Source organism: Pangasianodon hypophthalmus, chromosome 7 (genome assembly GCF_027358585.1).
Source record: "Pangasianodon hypophthalmus isolate fPanHyp1 chromosome 7, fPanHyp1.pri, whole genome shotgun sequence".
Taxonomy (NCBI): Eukaryota; Metazoa; Chordata; class Actinopteri; order Siluriformes; family Pangasiidae; genus Pangasianodon; species Pangasianodon hypophthalmus.
The window spans coordinates 22,123,964-22,138,777 of NC_069716.1; the positions used below are offsets into that span (position 1 = coordinate 22,123,964).

At 38.3% G+C, this 14,814-nt stretch overlaps 2 protein-coding genes across 3 annotated transcripts; one reads left to right on the forward strand and one right to left on the reverse strand.

Annotated features, from left to right (window-relative positions):
• Positions 1-959: 959 nt before the first annotated feature.
• Positions 960-4,626, forward strand: trpt1 (tRNA phosphotransferase 1). Of its 2 annotated transcripts, XM_026917945.3 has the most exons (7): positions 961-1,168; positions 1,279-1,360; positions 1,826-1,995; positions 2,252-2,429; positions 3,223-3,279; positions 3,360-3,470; positions 4,075-4,626. In XM_026917945.3, exons 1-7 carry the CDS (start codon positions 1,097-1,099, stop codon positions 4,095-4,097), a joined length of 693 nt encoding a protein of 230 aa, XP_026773746.3. In that variant the 5' UTR covers positions 961-1,096; the 3' UTR covers positions 4,098-4,626. The 2 variants fall into 2 exon arrangements, with proteins under 2 accessions (XP_053091635.1, XP_026773746.3); XM_053235660.1 differs by lacking the exon at positions 3,223-3,279 and having other exon boundaries at positions 960-1,168.
• fermt3b (FERM domain containing kindlin 3b) lies at positions 3,982-14,692 on the reverse strand. Its single transcript, XM_034306024.2, has 15 exons — positions 13,910-14,692; positions 11,849-11,982; positions 11,418-11,651; positions 10,470-10,586; positions 10,149-10,317; positions 9,971-10,073; positions 9,743-9,850; positions 8,664-8,789; positions 8,453-8,499; positions 8,222-8,346; positions 7,223-7,329; positions 6,703-6,918; positions 5,705-5,829; positions 5,370-5,511; positions 3,982-5,207 (listed from the first exon to the last, which is right to left on the reverse strand). The coding sequence occupies exons 2-15, from the start codon at positions 11,970-11,972 to the stop codon at positions 5,028-5,030; spliced, it is 1,923 nt and encodes a 640-aa protein (XP_034161915.2). The 5' UTR covers positions 11,973-11,982; positions 13,910-14,692; the 3' UTR covers positions 3,982-5,027.
• Positions 14,693-14,814: the final 122 nt, after the last annotated feature.

Consider the following 14,814-nt stretch of genomic DNA (forward strand, 5'->3'; position numbering starts at 1 on the left):
GGCGCCACTGACCAGTTTACTAATAAATTAACACGAATTAACGGTGAAGTCTCTGTTCACTGGTGTACTATTGACTGCTGTCTTGGGGTAAAAACAACAAATCTTTCTAATCCACCCTCTTTGGTCTTAGTCATAAACCTCACTCAGGGTTGCCAGGTCTGTGAAACAAAGACAAAAGGCAAATAAAGCTGTAGCTACAGGGCAGGCAATTGCCTGGGGCCCCGCATTCTGAGACGGCCCCTGAGGGCTGATCATTTAAAAAATCAGAAATTTTCATCTTAAAATAATGCAGCATTCGCTTTAGCTAAGGCTCCTAAGCAGCGTTTTTAAGGTGACGATGTACTGTAAATAACTGAAGATGGACATTTTTTTACCTCACTGAGGTTTGATTTCCTGTTTGTAAAACACACCCTGAAGCTGTAAAAAATAAACACTTTATGTTCTGTTAGATGTGTTCTGATTACTTTTAAAATAAATGCATGGGGCCCCCACATAATCGCCTCTGCCTATAAATTGCTACATCGATTTTACCCCGTCAATGTTTAAAAAACTTTATATTATAAATGAAAATGTTCCCTGATAAGGATCCACTGTTCTCTTTTTGTGGTATTGTGGATGAATCTGCAATGAATCTGGATGAAAACCTTTTTTGGGAATGTGTCCATGTTGCAGTATTTTGGAGAAAAAGATGTTTTATTTGGCTTCTACAGTTTTGCTAAAAGTTTAAAGAATAAGTATTTTTTGATCAATTTATTTATTTTTCTAGCTAAGTTTTATATATATATATATATATATATATATATATATATATATATATATATATATATATATATATCTGTGTGGGTGTGTGGGTGTGTATGGGTGTGTGTATATATATATATATATATATATACCCCTGGCATGTTTCTAATAAAATTATTTAAAAAAAAAAATTTTTTTAAAAACGACGCCGCGTGCCATCTACTGGACAGGCGGACGACGTACGTCGCTGTTTAAGTTCCGTGTAGAAACAAGTTTGTGTCGACTCACTTGGGTGTTTATATCTCTAGATTTTAGACTGAACTAGTTTTAGTGATATGTACTAAGAGACATTTAAATGGACGGGCAGCAACGTGGCAGCAAAGGAAAAAGAGCAAGAGGAAGAGGGGGGAGAGGAAACCGAGACGAGGTGTGTTAACACCCATAGATATAAATACTAGCACCCAGTCTTTACTATTCATGGTTACTTCCTTATTTGTAGTCTATACTGACTCAGATTTCTTAATGTTTCTCTTCTAGAGCAGAGATGTGCGTCTGTCCAAATCCCTGTCTTATGCCCTGAGACATGGTGCTGCTAAAATGGGGCTTAACATGGGCTCAGGTGTGTGTGTGTCTGTGTGTGTGTGTGTGTGTGTCTGTGTGTCAGTCCGTCAGACTAATTATCCCTTATTCTTTGATGTCTTTTGAAATCCTATAGCTTATTGCAGTGGTTCTCAAAGTGGAGTTTAGGGAGCCCCTGGGGTCTGTGATTAAACCGGTTATGGTGTGGTATCCCACAATTATCAAAGATATGTTTATTTTTGAGTCCTAATGACTATTAGCCTGTTTGCCTAGTCACTGAAAGTTCGGGAAAAATGCTCTGTGGTGCTAATAAATAGCCAAACTATTGCCTGACACATGTAAATAATGAGCATAGTATTTAACTTAAATTATTTATGTTCATAAAATAAAAACTATGAGGAAGACCATGGAATTTATATATTTACAGTTAAAGGGGGCCCTGACTGCAGAAAGTCTGAGAACCCCTGGCCGATTGTATTGATTTCTTCCCTGTTGTTGAATCCAGACGGCTTTATATTAGTGGATGAACTTCTCGCTCATGGACAGTTCCGCTCATTTTCACTGGAGGATATAGAGAGAGTGGTGGCCACAAATGACAAACAGCGCTTCAAACTGCAAAACCATCCTGAAAATGGGTGCCTACAGATCCGGGCCAATCAAGGACATACTGTACAGGTCAGTAGGGTCAACAGCTGTCCTTTAATAGCTATGGGGTAAGTGCAGCCATAATAAAGCTTATCACTATATTATAACACTTACTTTGCATACATAAACTACTAGAATTCTCCATCAGCTAGGGTGTTTTTTTTTTTTTTTTTTAATTGCTTGGGTTGACTTTATTTAATATTCCGCAAAGGTTTTTCCACTTGTTTTGTATTCTTGTTTTGTATTCTGATCCTGCCATGTTATGAGGTCAGTCGTGTGTGTTCAGGTTGAAGACCTAGAATTGACAGCAGTGGTTCTGGATGCTCCAGACTGTCCACGGGAGGCCGTTCATGGGTCCTACATGAAGCACTGGCCGTCGATCCGTAGCCGGGGCCTGTGCAGGATGAACAGGTCACACATCCACCTGGCACCTGGGCTGCCTGGAGAGGGCCAAGTTATCAGTGGTGCGAGTCACAGAGAGAACTGACTGTTTTTAAACTTACCTCAAATGCAGTGAATCAGCCAAGATTTGTTTGGTGTCCATGGTTTGTTTCTTTAGTGTTGTGTTGGAGTTAAGTCTGTCTCACCCAAAGTGTTTTCTGTAAATATCTGCCTCAAATCACATCTAATTTTCCCATAAAGTCACCTAGATTTGCTGATGTGGTCTAGACCACAGTATGATTTATCGAGAAGGTATTAGCTACATTAGCCTTGTAATTCCAGTACAAACCACACATAACAAAACAAATTTTGGATAGCAAACATCTTGTTTGATTGACTACATTTTGGGTAAGAGGAAAATTATGTAAATTAGACCCTTTTTTCCAGAACTATTCCAGTGCTCTTTATTTTTTTCCCCACAAAAATAAATAAATCAGAAAATAAGACGTGTTCAAGAGCAGTAGTTCTCAACCCTGGTCCTGGAGAACCCCTGGTTTGCATTGTGTTCCCTCCAGCTAATTAGCTATTTACCAGGTTCTTCATGTGGATGTGGGTGTTAGAGAGGATAAACAGTATGTCTACAGCAGGGGAACTCCAGGTTGAGGGTGAGGAACCACTGTTCTAGAAGAAGAGAGAAAGAAGAATGAGGTTCTGTGTAGACAGTATGAAATAGTGACTGTAATGTAGAGTTGAAGCTTTCTGTGTAGAGGTTCTGCAGCTAAATAACAGGCTAGAGGTGCAATAATCTGTACACATATAGAGTGGTTAATTCATGTTTTATGAATAAAAATATTTATTCATCTTATTGCTCGTTAGGGATGAGACATAATTGTGATCTTGCTGTGTACATCAATGTCCCCAAAGCTATAGCAGGTAAGCAGAAATGCAGCAAAAGTATTTTCATCCTCTTAGTTTGTCTCTTAGGATTAACATTTATTTTTCCTTTTTCTTAGACGGAATTGAATTTTACTGGTCAGAAAACAAAGTGCTGTTGACGCCAGGTGATGCTGACGGAGTGTTGGCTCCTCAATATTTCTCGCGTGCACAACGACTGAAACCTTCAGGTGAGTTTCTCAAACAGCTCAGTCACTTCTACATTTGCAGTTAGCAGGGTTTGAAAAGAGCCCACAAGCCACTGTAGCTAGACGCCTATGTTTTCCTAGTTTAGCAGTCTGGTAGCCATGAGCCAAAACAATTCTACTTCACGTAAGTGTATAAAATTCTAAAGTACAGTTAATTCATTTAGGCGGCATGGTGGCGCCTTGGGTCCCTTGTTTGATCCTGAGCTCGGGTTCTCTGTGTCCATGTAGGTTTTCTCCGGTTCTTCAGTTTCCTCTCTCCTCTCACAAACATTCCAGCTCTGGTTGTAGGATAATGATGTAAACTGAAATGATGTAAATGTTTTGTTCTTCATTCATTCTTCAGTAAATACCTTATTCTGGTCAGGGTCTCTGTGGTTTAAGTTTAGATTCTGGGAAGCTGAATGAACTGAGTTCATTAGAACATGTTCTGCTCATGTCTGTGGTTACTGAAAACTGATTGAGCATGTTCATTAGAAAATATCATGGGCAGGTATAAATGAAAGTAATAACTTTTTGACTTTAATGACTTTTTCCAGAAGCAGGGAAAAAACAGTCCTCTAACTTAATGTATGTCTTTCAATTACAGCATGCGAACTTGATCTGGAATAGACAATGGAAAAGATGTCTTGATGGATTTTTCATTATGGGCATAAAACACACTGATCTTCAGCAAAACCATGAACGTCTGTAAATGGTAATTGGCAGCATTGAAACTTAATGGATTGGGAAACCTGTGTATCTTAAGTTTCTTATAGATACTGTATTTTACCCTTTAAGACATCCAGTATGAATTTAACATGACGGAAGCTTGGTCCCATTGAGCTGCATGTCATAGAATCTATCTGAAAAGAGACAGGCATTGGTTGTGGTCTAGTCAACTGAAGCCTGCATAATGTTGGACAAAGATAAGGAAGTTCTTTTGTGATCATGTGAGAAACTGCTGGTGACTGTAACACTTCTTGTGCAAGGAATGATAGCCTGTGGTTTCCTTGACTGTCACTTGAATAAAATGTAATGACTTTGAGGGGATATGGTAGAGTATTGAGAATGTGTAGTGCAGATGATTTCTTCAATTATTTATACAATTGCTCATATATTTTATTGTATTTAAATAAATCTATTCTGCAGTAAAATTTAACTATGCTCCAGTAGGGACAATGATTTCTCATGTCTTTATACGTCACACACCTGTCAGTCAGTAAATACATATAAAGACATTATTTCTGCATCTATTCAAACAGAATGCTATGTGGTTATAAATGTGACTGTGAAACCGAAATCAGTAATGGTCCTTAATAAGCCACACTCATACATCTCGAATAACATGCACTGCAGCTCTTCAGGAGGGTTTTTCACTTCGTCATCAAGCTGTAGCAGCTTTTCATGGTAGCCAGATAAACTTAATATCATTGGAATGTTTTTTTTTTTTAAATGCATGTGAACTTGAAAACAAGGCAGGTTTTTTTGGTCTGGTATACAGATACTAACTACAAAATGATCTGTGGTGCTGCTGTCAGAGCATTAATGCAGACGTGTCCATCAAAGAGCTTCATGGCCCCCAGTGAGTTTGTGGAAAAGCTCCTCATTCAATGTGTCACTGGTATCTCGTGCACGCGTCGACATGAAGATGTAGCCACCAATGTACTCATGCACTATCTTACAGTCTCCATTCACACAGGTGAAGGCTATGTTGATGTTGCCATCAAACTCAATGGCCACCTGGTAGAGAAACATCCCAAAAGGAAAGTCAATACAATTACAACATGGTTGAAAATGTTAAGAAGCAGATCCGAACATATCACTGTGAAAGTATAATTGAATAGATGATGGACTGAAAATGGACTGTTTACTGATAAACCAACTGAATTGTTCATGACCAACCTGTCGTATGTCCCAGTTGACATTCCACTGCCTCATGTTGTTGTAACGCCAGGTCTTCACGGTGTCTCCCACTCCCAGGTCGATACGGATCAGACGATTGTTTGCAATGCCCAGGATCTCGTCTTTACGGCTACCCTTAAATCTGAAAATAAAAATCGAAATTCGCTGTAGCTCTCATTTACATTCCAGTGGAGTTCGATATTCAGTAAACAACAGTTAATTATCATTCAGAAACCTGGCACCTCCAGTGAAAGCGTTTCTGGCTCTTACTACCATTAATCAGACTCTCAGACATATACGGCCTTTTGAAGCAGTAATACTGAATGTCTTCTTACCTGACCATGAAATAGGAAATGCCAAAGTCAGGCAGGGATTGCCAGATCTGGAGGAACTTCAAAATGGCTGCTGTAAGGGAGAGCTGAGCCACATTCTGATAAGCCTCCAGGATCCGTGGAGTTAACTGCAAATACAAGCAAAAGGCAGGGAATCATTGTGTTAGCATATTGGTCAAAGATGAAAAGGGTTTTTACTGTCATTCAGAATAACAGTAGTATTTAATATAAAAATAAATTATACTTTTACTGACTTATATAAATAGAATGGAAATTCCTAAATATAAAACAAGCTTGAATTGTGTTTATATTTTGATTCAAATTTACATTTTAATATAAACTTTATACAGATAAACAGAACAAAGTAGGAGTTGTAATTGACAGAAAAATATTATTACTTAAAAATAAAATGTGAATGTGAGAACATTATGTGAGTGGTATAGCTGAAAGTGTGTTTTATATAATTATTATTAATATTATTTTTTTAAACATTTTTTACATCTGCTATGAATGACATTTCAATGAGCTGAAATTATATTAGTCCTATTTAAAATGCATTTTGCCATAATTCTCATTCATTGTTTCATTCAGTAGTCATGGTTGTCGTGGATCTGGTAGGAATACGCATCTGACAGCATCACACATACTTACAAACACACACTGATTCACACCTAGGGGCAATTCAGAGTAGCCAATCCACCTGCAGTCATGTTATTGGGAGCTGCTGTGCAACATTTTTCTTAAATAAAATTGTAGGAGACATGCAAATAATATAATTAATGATTATTTAATTTTTATTTTTGTGCTGTTTTATTAACGCTGTTGTCTGTTTCCCATATATATATATATATATATATATATATATATATATAAGATAGATAGATAGATAGATAGATACTCAGTATAAAACCATGAAATGCCATGTCCATGACAATGTATACATTTTCAAAGTACCTATTTTTAACTTATTATTAATTAATTCTAGATATTTTGCCCTGTACCTGTTTGGTCTTGTATTTTTTGGTGTAGCGAGGTGAGACAAGGCTCTGTGTATTAATGCTCTCGTCAGACTGGGCAGTTGAAACAGATGAACTGGAGCGCTGCATAGCCAAGAAGGTCTGGATGTTTTTCACTTCACTCTGATAAGAACTGTCCAGCAAGGTCAGGCCTTTAGACCCCAGCTTACAGGCCGCCATCCACTCAGAGTACTGCTTCTCCTGCAGGGAGACAGGACACTGTGAGTATAGTATGGACCAGTGGAATGACTACCCAGGGCCGTTTTCTTCTTATAAAGTTGATGTAAGTATTTATGAACATTTTAAAGAGATGAGTAGGGGTGAGACTTCTGGTGAGACAAGAAAGACTTTATTAGATTAGATACATGTTGCTTGCAACTTTTTGCTTTGTACCTGTCAAATAAAACATGACTCTATAAGCTATCACTGTATGATGTCTGTTTTCTGAGATGCTGTATGGGGATGATTCCCAGATGATCTCACTGTAGTCAGAATGATCACTTACATTCTCACATCGCAGATACACCTCCGTCATGCCCTCTGGCACTGGGATGAGGAGTTTGATACAGAACTTCTGTCCTGCTATGTTCACATCAGGAGCCACCTCACAGCCTGCAGAGACACAGTTGTGCAGCTTTAGAAGACACATTCACTTTCAAATAAAAAGAAATTATTCTGTGAGGATGCAGAAACTGGTGACCGTGAACAACAGCACTACAAACACCTTGTGTGCCTCACTATATAATAATGACATCCTTTCAGTCAAGGGCAAATTTTTACACCCCCTATGGCTTCTGAATGGAGATATGGAATTTTGAAATGTTAGAATGTAAAGATGAGTGCTTCCTGCAACAAGATACTAATTCAAGTCATAATAAAAAATCAACAGAAGCATATTTTGTAAAGAGGTTTTGCCATGAAAAAAGGTATCAATGAACAACAGCTATGAACCGGGGAGAGTGAAGGCTAACATGTTTCCTCTGACATGTGAAGCCAGCTAACTGCATGTTTTCAGATTGCATCTTTTGAAACTACTGCTCATGCTGCAACACAGGGCATCATAGCACATATGGAGGAATCAGCCCTCTTCTGCATACATGAACTCAGAGATGCCCACGATTGGCTAGTATCACTGTGATTGACAGGGGAGAGAGTATGCCATACCTCCCACCCAGAGAGCACAGCCAATTTTGCTCTCTTGGACTTCCTGCTACAGTTGGCTGTAGCATTGCTGGGCTTTGAACTCACAATCTCCATATGGATAGGGAGAAAGCTTTTCTGTTGCACCATTCGGGAGCCCCCTATCTGTGTTTATCCTTAGAGTATGCCAACTTCAGCATTCAAATGGAAATGTGGCATTTTCCACCAAAGAAAAGCCTCAGTTCTGTAAAGGCCACAATTGTACAATATAAAAATTTACAAATGTGCTAAAATTTACATTTGTCAATCAAACCCACTCTATATTTCTGTGTGTGTGTGTGTGTGTGTGTGTGTGTGTGTCTACCTTTCAGATTCATTTGCTGGATGGGCTCTCCATAGCTTTCCTCTTTACTCTTGTAATAGAAGATAGAAGTGTCCTGAAACTTGAACCAGTATTGTTTGTAATCCCTCAGAGTTAGTCTCCTGGGCCTAAATATTAAAACAATTTAATACTTACAATAAATGCTTCTGAACTCTTTTTTGACTCTAAAAAAGTGTGTAAAATGTGTAACAAAAGAGAAATAATTAGTCTTACCTAAAAATTTTCAAGTAGTCATGCAGTTCCGGAGGGGTCATGTTGTCCTAAACAGTCGTTTAAAATGTAGTCAAAAACTCCAAATACATTTTTCACAGTTTCTTAAAATTGCACTTGTATGGTCAAGTGTATGTCAGGACCAAACCGAACTAATGAGTAACATATGATCAGATACATCAGGTAGCGTATAAACAGCCAATCAGCTGCCTACCAGCTGATTTGTGTTGCTGTTCTCTCCCACCACCTTGACCTCAAGAGACTTCAAGGCAGATTCCAGGTCATCCATGCCTTGGTTGGAGCTGACATCCTGAGACAGTGACAGCTTCCCTATATGGTACTGCAAGAGGAATAGAGCCAGTTTATTTTTATATACAGTGTGTGTGGGTGGAGTTTATACTCAAAAAAGGTTTCATTTTTGGCATCCATATCAGATTAAGAAACTGTTCACAAATATCTTGATGAGGATTCTTTTGAATATTTTTGAAACCAAATACACAGAATAGTATGAAGAAGCAAAGCGGGGGCTGATTTCTTTATTGTTTCATTATCAAGCTATTGATATACAGTATATAGAGATTTTAGCTCTCCCATCTAATATCACACCCAGCCGTAACTGGTTAAGGCTGTGACCTTAGGACTGTGTATCTGGGAGAACTGTTATAAAGGTGGGAAGACTGAAATAGATCCTCAACACAGAACAGAGAAAGAGGAACTGAGAGATGAATTATCAGCAAAAGTATTGGTATTGCACAGAGGTCACTTCTGGAAATGCCATTTTAGTGATGATGTTGGAATAAAACTAAACATTAGTGTCAGATCATCAAAGAAGACTTTACTGTCACATGCAAGTTGTTTATTTACAAAAGTTAATGATAGAGGGGACATTTTTTCAAATGTGCATGGTGACAGTCAAAAAATGTTTAGGGATGAGCAAAGATCATTACATTTTGATTGCTAATTATAAGGAGAACATAATCAACAATCAAACAAGCTTTTGTCTTATATAAATGATTGTTGCTTATACACTGTGCATAAAATGACCAGAGACATGAGTAGGATAAAAAATAAAAAATCAGCGTTTCTCTTCTGTTTTCGCTCACTGAAACACATTAAACTACACTGCTGCTACTGCTGTAGTGGGTGTTGCCTACTTATTGTGGCTTAAAGGCCTTTGTTTTGTCATACTGAAATCAGACCTTAGTTTCCTGTGTGTGTGGCTGTAAGGAGCTGTGTGTAAAGTTGGTGTGAAAGTCTCTGTAGCTTTGGTAGCCTGTATAACAGTGACCCAACCTGCAGAGCTCCAAATAGCATCATCTCTTCCTCGGTGCAGTCGTTGTCCTCCAGCAGGATTGCCCAGCGTGCCTGCTCATACAGCTGCGTCAGACGCACCTCATCGTACTGGCAGAAATAAGGTTTTGAGCCAGTATTTACAGCATGCATATTATAATTAATCATCTATACTGCACAGTTCAGACTAAAAAGAGATTTTCTCAAACAGAGGCATTCAGAAACACACACCTTGGGGTCCATGTCATGAAAGGTGTAGTATTTAAAGCGTAACCACAGCTTCTCATTCTCCTGTATTCCCTGGTGCATGAGTGAGCGTGATGAATCCAGCCATCTGGGTGAAAAGAGATGCATTATAAATGTTTTGCATTCACAATATTAAGAGCTATTCAGTAGTGTTTGCTCATACCTGGTGTTGATGTGTGTTTTGTCCACCTTGCTGGCTGGTCGGTAGAGTTTCGCGATGGTCTCTGGAGGAGGAGACGGCTGGCACACAGACAGAATCTTATAGATAGCCTCAGTTTTAGGGGAGTCAGCAAAATGAGCCGGCATGCCATCATACAGAGTTGGAACTGATCCTGAAGGTATAGTTTGGTTTTAAATGATGCAAAAGTCTCAGATCTTTTCAATTGTGCTTAGATAAAATGTACAGTCAATGTATTTTGGGAAGTAGATCATTTTGAGACTGTAATAATAATAATAATTTCAGATACAAAATTGTGTGAAATACCTGATGTCAGTGGTATGTCTGTAAGGTCATACTCCTCCTCCGTAGAGTCTTTGTCTTTCTTTTTCTTTTTCTCCTCCACTGGCCTTAGCAGAGACAGTTCCTCTGGATGGCGGATGTCTGAAAGAAAGCAGAAAAAGAAAAAAATTGATGGATGGAAACAGAGTAAAGTCACCCAAACCTTTCATTCATCTTTAGCCTATCCCTGGAACACTGGGCGTGAGGTGGGAATATACCATGGATGGGGCACCATCACATGGCACCGTTCACACACTCATTCACACCTAGGGCTAATTTAGTGTAGCCAATGGCATGTTTTTGGGAGGTAGGAGGAAACTGGAGAGCCCTGAGGAAACACACATGGAAATGGGGAAAACATGCAACACTCAACACAGACAGTACCCCAAGCTTAAGATCGAACTGAAGACGCTGGAACTGGGAGTCAGCAATGCTACCCATCGCACCACCATGCTACTCTTCACCTAAAATTGAATACCATTTTTTTCTATAGTAGATAATAAATTGGTCATTGTGGTGGTTCCCACCAAATTAAAAAAAAAAAGATTACGCAAAAGAATAAGAAAAAGGCACACCTACACTGTCTTCCCACAACACAAAAACAAGATTCTATGAATATACAATTGGAAATACTCCCAACCTGCTCCTATCCCTTCACCTAGCTAGAAACTAACTAGGATTCCTGTGTATGAGAATAAGGTACATAACATGAAGCATGCCCATAGCAAGCAAGGTCATGATTTGGGATGCAATCACTGAATTATGGTACATTTTGCTTTGACCAAGGCTCACTATTAATTTCACAGATCTGCTGTGAGATACTGTTAGATATACTGCATATCTGAAATAAAAACACCTGCTGTATTGTGCCACTGATATTTGTAGTATGTTTTGCTATAATACTGAACTTCAGCACCATGTTAAGTGTCTTACTCAAAGCTCTGCAGATTCCCTGGACAGTGCGGAACATGGAGCTGGAGAAGCAGACGCGGAGCCGCAAGGTGATTCCGCTAGGAAGACCCAGCCGCAGAGGCTTGTGTTGGTGGGTGAAGAGCAGTCGAGCATCTGCATGGATTCCATATTTATCGAGTGTCCAGGATGTCCGCACGAGCCACTGCTGCTTCTGCTCCCACCAAATCGCATGATCTGACCAATCCTGCTGCATCTCTAATCCAAGTGATCAAAACATGCAATCAATAAAGCAGGGGTTTTAACTCATCAATTAATCAGAATATACTTACTGCATGTATAAATGAGCATCTTAAGGATCCTGTCATGTTCAAAATATATGTTAGATGTCTAATAACTTGGTTTGACTTTGCATGTGTGTGTCTCATAATCTTTGCTATGAAGTCTCAACTCACGTGTTTTTTCTACAATTTTCAGAATCACCCCGCCTATGTGGAGGTCAGAGGTTACGCTGATTTTAATGGGTGGAGCTTCAGGGCCCAGGTCCTCCACAGTGACTGACAGGTCCCATGCCGCCATCCTCAAAGAGCTGGAAAGAACAAATGAAACAGAGGAAGAATAGAAGCAATAGAAGCAAGAATCTCGATTAATGGACGTATTTAATAAGTAGTGTTTGTTACAGATGCTATAATAAATTGAACACATTTAAAGGAGCAGTTTGTCATTTTTAGAGATCTCTGCTGCCTGCTTGGCAAATTTTAATTTCCATTAAAAAAAAAATCATTGGCAAGCTTTCTCTTCCCACACCCAAAGCAACCCCTCTGTTGAAAGACATGTCTCATGTGTTGCCTTCTGCTGGGAGAGGAGCTTATTTCTGGGCCAGAAAAATGTCAACAGAAGCCTTAAATTATGAAATTCCACAAGCCTAGAAACAACTTAAGCCTAGAAACATCACAAACTGCACCTTTAATGTCATAAAATGGCCCTTTCCTTTTCATTTAGAGCAGTCATTAATTATGCTTGTTTTTTTCATTTTCTCTGCTGATCTGAATGAACCAGCTCCTGACTCAGTACTCCTAGTGTTATTAGAAAACCTAAAAATGTGCTCAATTCCAGAGCAGGGCTGGAATTAACCAAACTATAATGGCACACATACTACTTGTGCATGGGTAAAGGATTGTACATGTGTACATGTGTATTTGTGTATTTGTGAGAGAGGGGCCTAGTGAGATTTAATAGTGTAAAATAGACATTCAGTGTATTCTTTCATTTTCTCAGAAACAATGAACGTGTGCTACATAATGTTCTGATGTTCTCTATGATGCATGCTGTTGAAAAGAAAGACTCTGTCTATCACATGCTAAGCATGAGTGTGCTAGCACATACACATGTGTGGACAAACGCACACACTTCCTCTCTTATCCTCATCTGTATGACATTGCTTTTCCACGTCTTGGTCTGCTGTAACCAATACTTCCCATTTTTACTGCAATCACACTAAACCATGTTTCCTCTTTCAGTTTAACATCAACAGCCTCTTTTAACCATACACAGGCATGTGTACACACCCCCCCAATACCACAGAAGAATGGGGAAGGGTGGGGGCCCAGGGAAACCTATAACATGAAAAATATGTGTACTTGATCATGCAATGTGTTTTATTTATTAGCTATATAAGAATGCCAGTCATATCAAAATGAAGATAAAGGTTTCTCTAGGGTTCTTTGGATGGTTAAGCTTTCTACAAGGTGTTCTGCTTGAAGGAAAATCCACTGTAGTAGGGTCCTACAAAGAACCTTTAAAGAGCCCCCAGAAGGACAAACCAATGTAGAATTTACTCTTTTTTAGTGTGTATTTTCATACAACCTGTAACTGAGCAGCATTCAGACATGACGGAGTAAGTGTAAATGTGTAAACTAGTCATCATGTTAATTTCCTTATACTTTATATTTATTGTACACAGATAAGATGACAAATATGATGGCAGAAATATGCTGTTTGAAATAAAGTATTATTTTGTCAATATTTTAGTAGAACTTTTTTGTGTATATAATCAAATTAATCAAATTCTACATTTGCATTTACAAGTATCAGTAATATTGTATTATCATTAATATTTAAATTTTGAAAATATAATTTACAAATTGCATGTTTTTTAAATATAGGTTACTTATATATTATTTTATTTATATATTCGTCATTATGATGATGATGATGATTATTATTATTATTATTATTATTATTATTATTATTATTATTATTATTATTATTATTATACCAGGATGATAAATGATTAAATGGATGTAAATTTCCACAGGTACACTGATGTATTCTTATCACATGGACTTTTTAAGGTTCTAATGTTGCTTTTTTTTTTTTTTTTTTTTTCATTTTTAAGGCTGATTAATTCTTGATATTGATATCAAATGACTTTGACAATGTTTCCTATCCTTAAATCATCATTCACTATTAAGTAAACTGTCATCAGTAAAATCAGTGATAAAAAAAATAGTTACCTTTTCTGTCTTTTGGTGAATGCAGTGTCTTCCCCTCTGAAAGTTACTTATATTTTTCTGCTCCCTTCACTCTGAAGGCGTTGGGTTTTTGCTGTGTGCTGCTGCAGTTGCATGAAAAAGGGTGGTTCTGTTCTGTCAGTTTATGCATAACGGAACAGTGTGATCACAGTCTCTCTGGGTGTGGTCTTATATGAAGAGCTGAGAACACTTAAAATAACTGTGTATATTAAGGCAGATAGGAAGGAACAACGTTTATAGGAACGTCCCCATATTTCAGTTTCAATAGGCTGATTTCGATTTTCACTCACCGTAATGCATTGTGCATCCATTTAAATTAGGCAAGCATAGAGGGGACAGCTATTGAAGTTGTATAGACTCTTTGGAAAAAGTCTGCTTTCTTTACATTTTATAAAAGATCCAGCACTTCCTTCTGTGTACCAAGCTTGCTTTACACTACCTGCATTTCCTTAATGGGTTATAATCTGTCAGTGTCACTAAATAGACTTGGTGCACATGTTTACAACTAGAGGGCATTGTAGGATGCCCTTCTGAGAATGAGTGTCATGTGAAGATGCCCAAACTTGAATGAAGACCTTGCTAAAATGGCAGTTCAGCATTTTAACCCAGTTTAATTTGGCCTATCTGTAACCTGTCCAATTCTGAATTTCACAGAGAAAACGGATTCCCTTAAAAGGGAACTCATCCTCTTCTCGGTGATTGTGCATAGTTTATTCATTCAATTTTCCGTAATTGTTTTATGTCAGTCATGGTCACAGTGGATCCAGGGAAGATCGGGTTACGAGGTAGAGACACACACCCCTTATAGGCTGCCAGTCCATCGCAGAGATTCTCTGGACACTTCTTTATATCTGTAATGTCAAAGAGCACTCATCTAAAGTTCAGTA

Excerpts from the sequence above, each read along its gene's own strand:
- trpt1 (XM_026917945.3), top strand. The coding sequence starts at position 1,097 with ATGGACGGGCAGCAACGTGGCAGCAAAGGAAAAAGAGCAAGAGGAAGA. Across the intron at positions 1,169-1,278 it reads GGAGAGGAAACCGAGACGAG|AGCAGAGATGTGCGTCTGTC; the intron begins GTGTGTTAACAC and ends TTTCTCTTCTAG. Across the intron at positions 3,280-3,359 it reads TGTCCCCAAAGCTATAGCAG|ACGGAATTGAATTTTACTGG; the intron begins GTAAGCAGAAAT and ends CCTTTTTCTTAG.
- fermt3b (XM_034306024.2), bottom strand. The coding sequence starts at position 11,972 with ATGGCGGCATGGGACCTGTCAGTCACTGTGGAGGACCTGGGCCCTGAA. Across the intron at positions 8,500-8,663 it reads ACAGCAACACAAATCAGCTG|GACAACATGACCCCTCCGGA; the intron begins GTAGGCAGCTGA and ends ACGACTGTTTAG. Across the intron at positions 5,208-5,369 it reads TCAACTGGGACATACGACAG|GTGGCCATTGAGTTTGATGG; the intron begins GTTGGTCATGAA and ends TTTCTCTACCAG.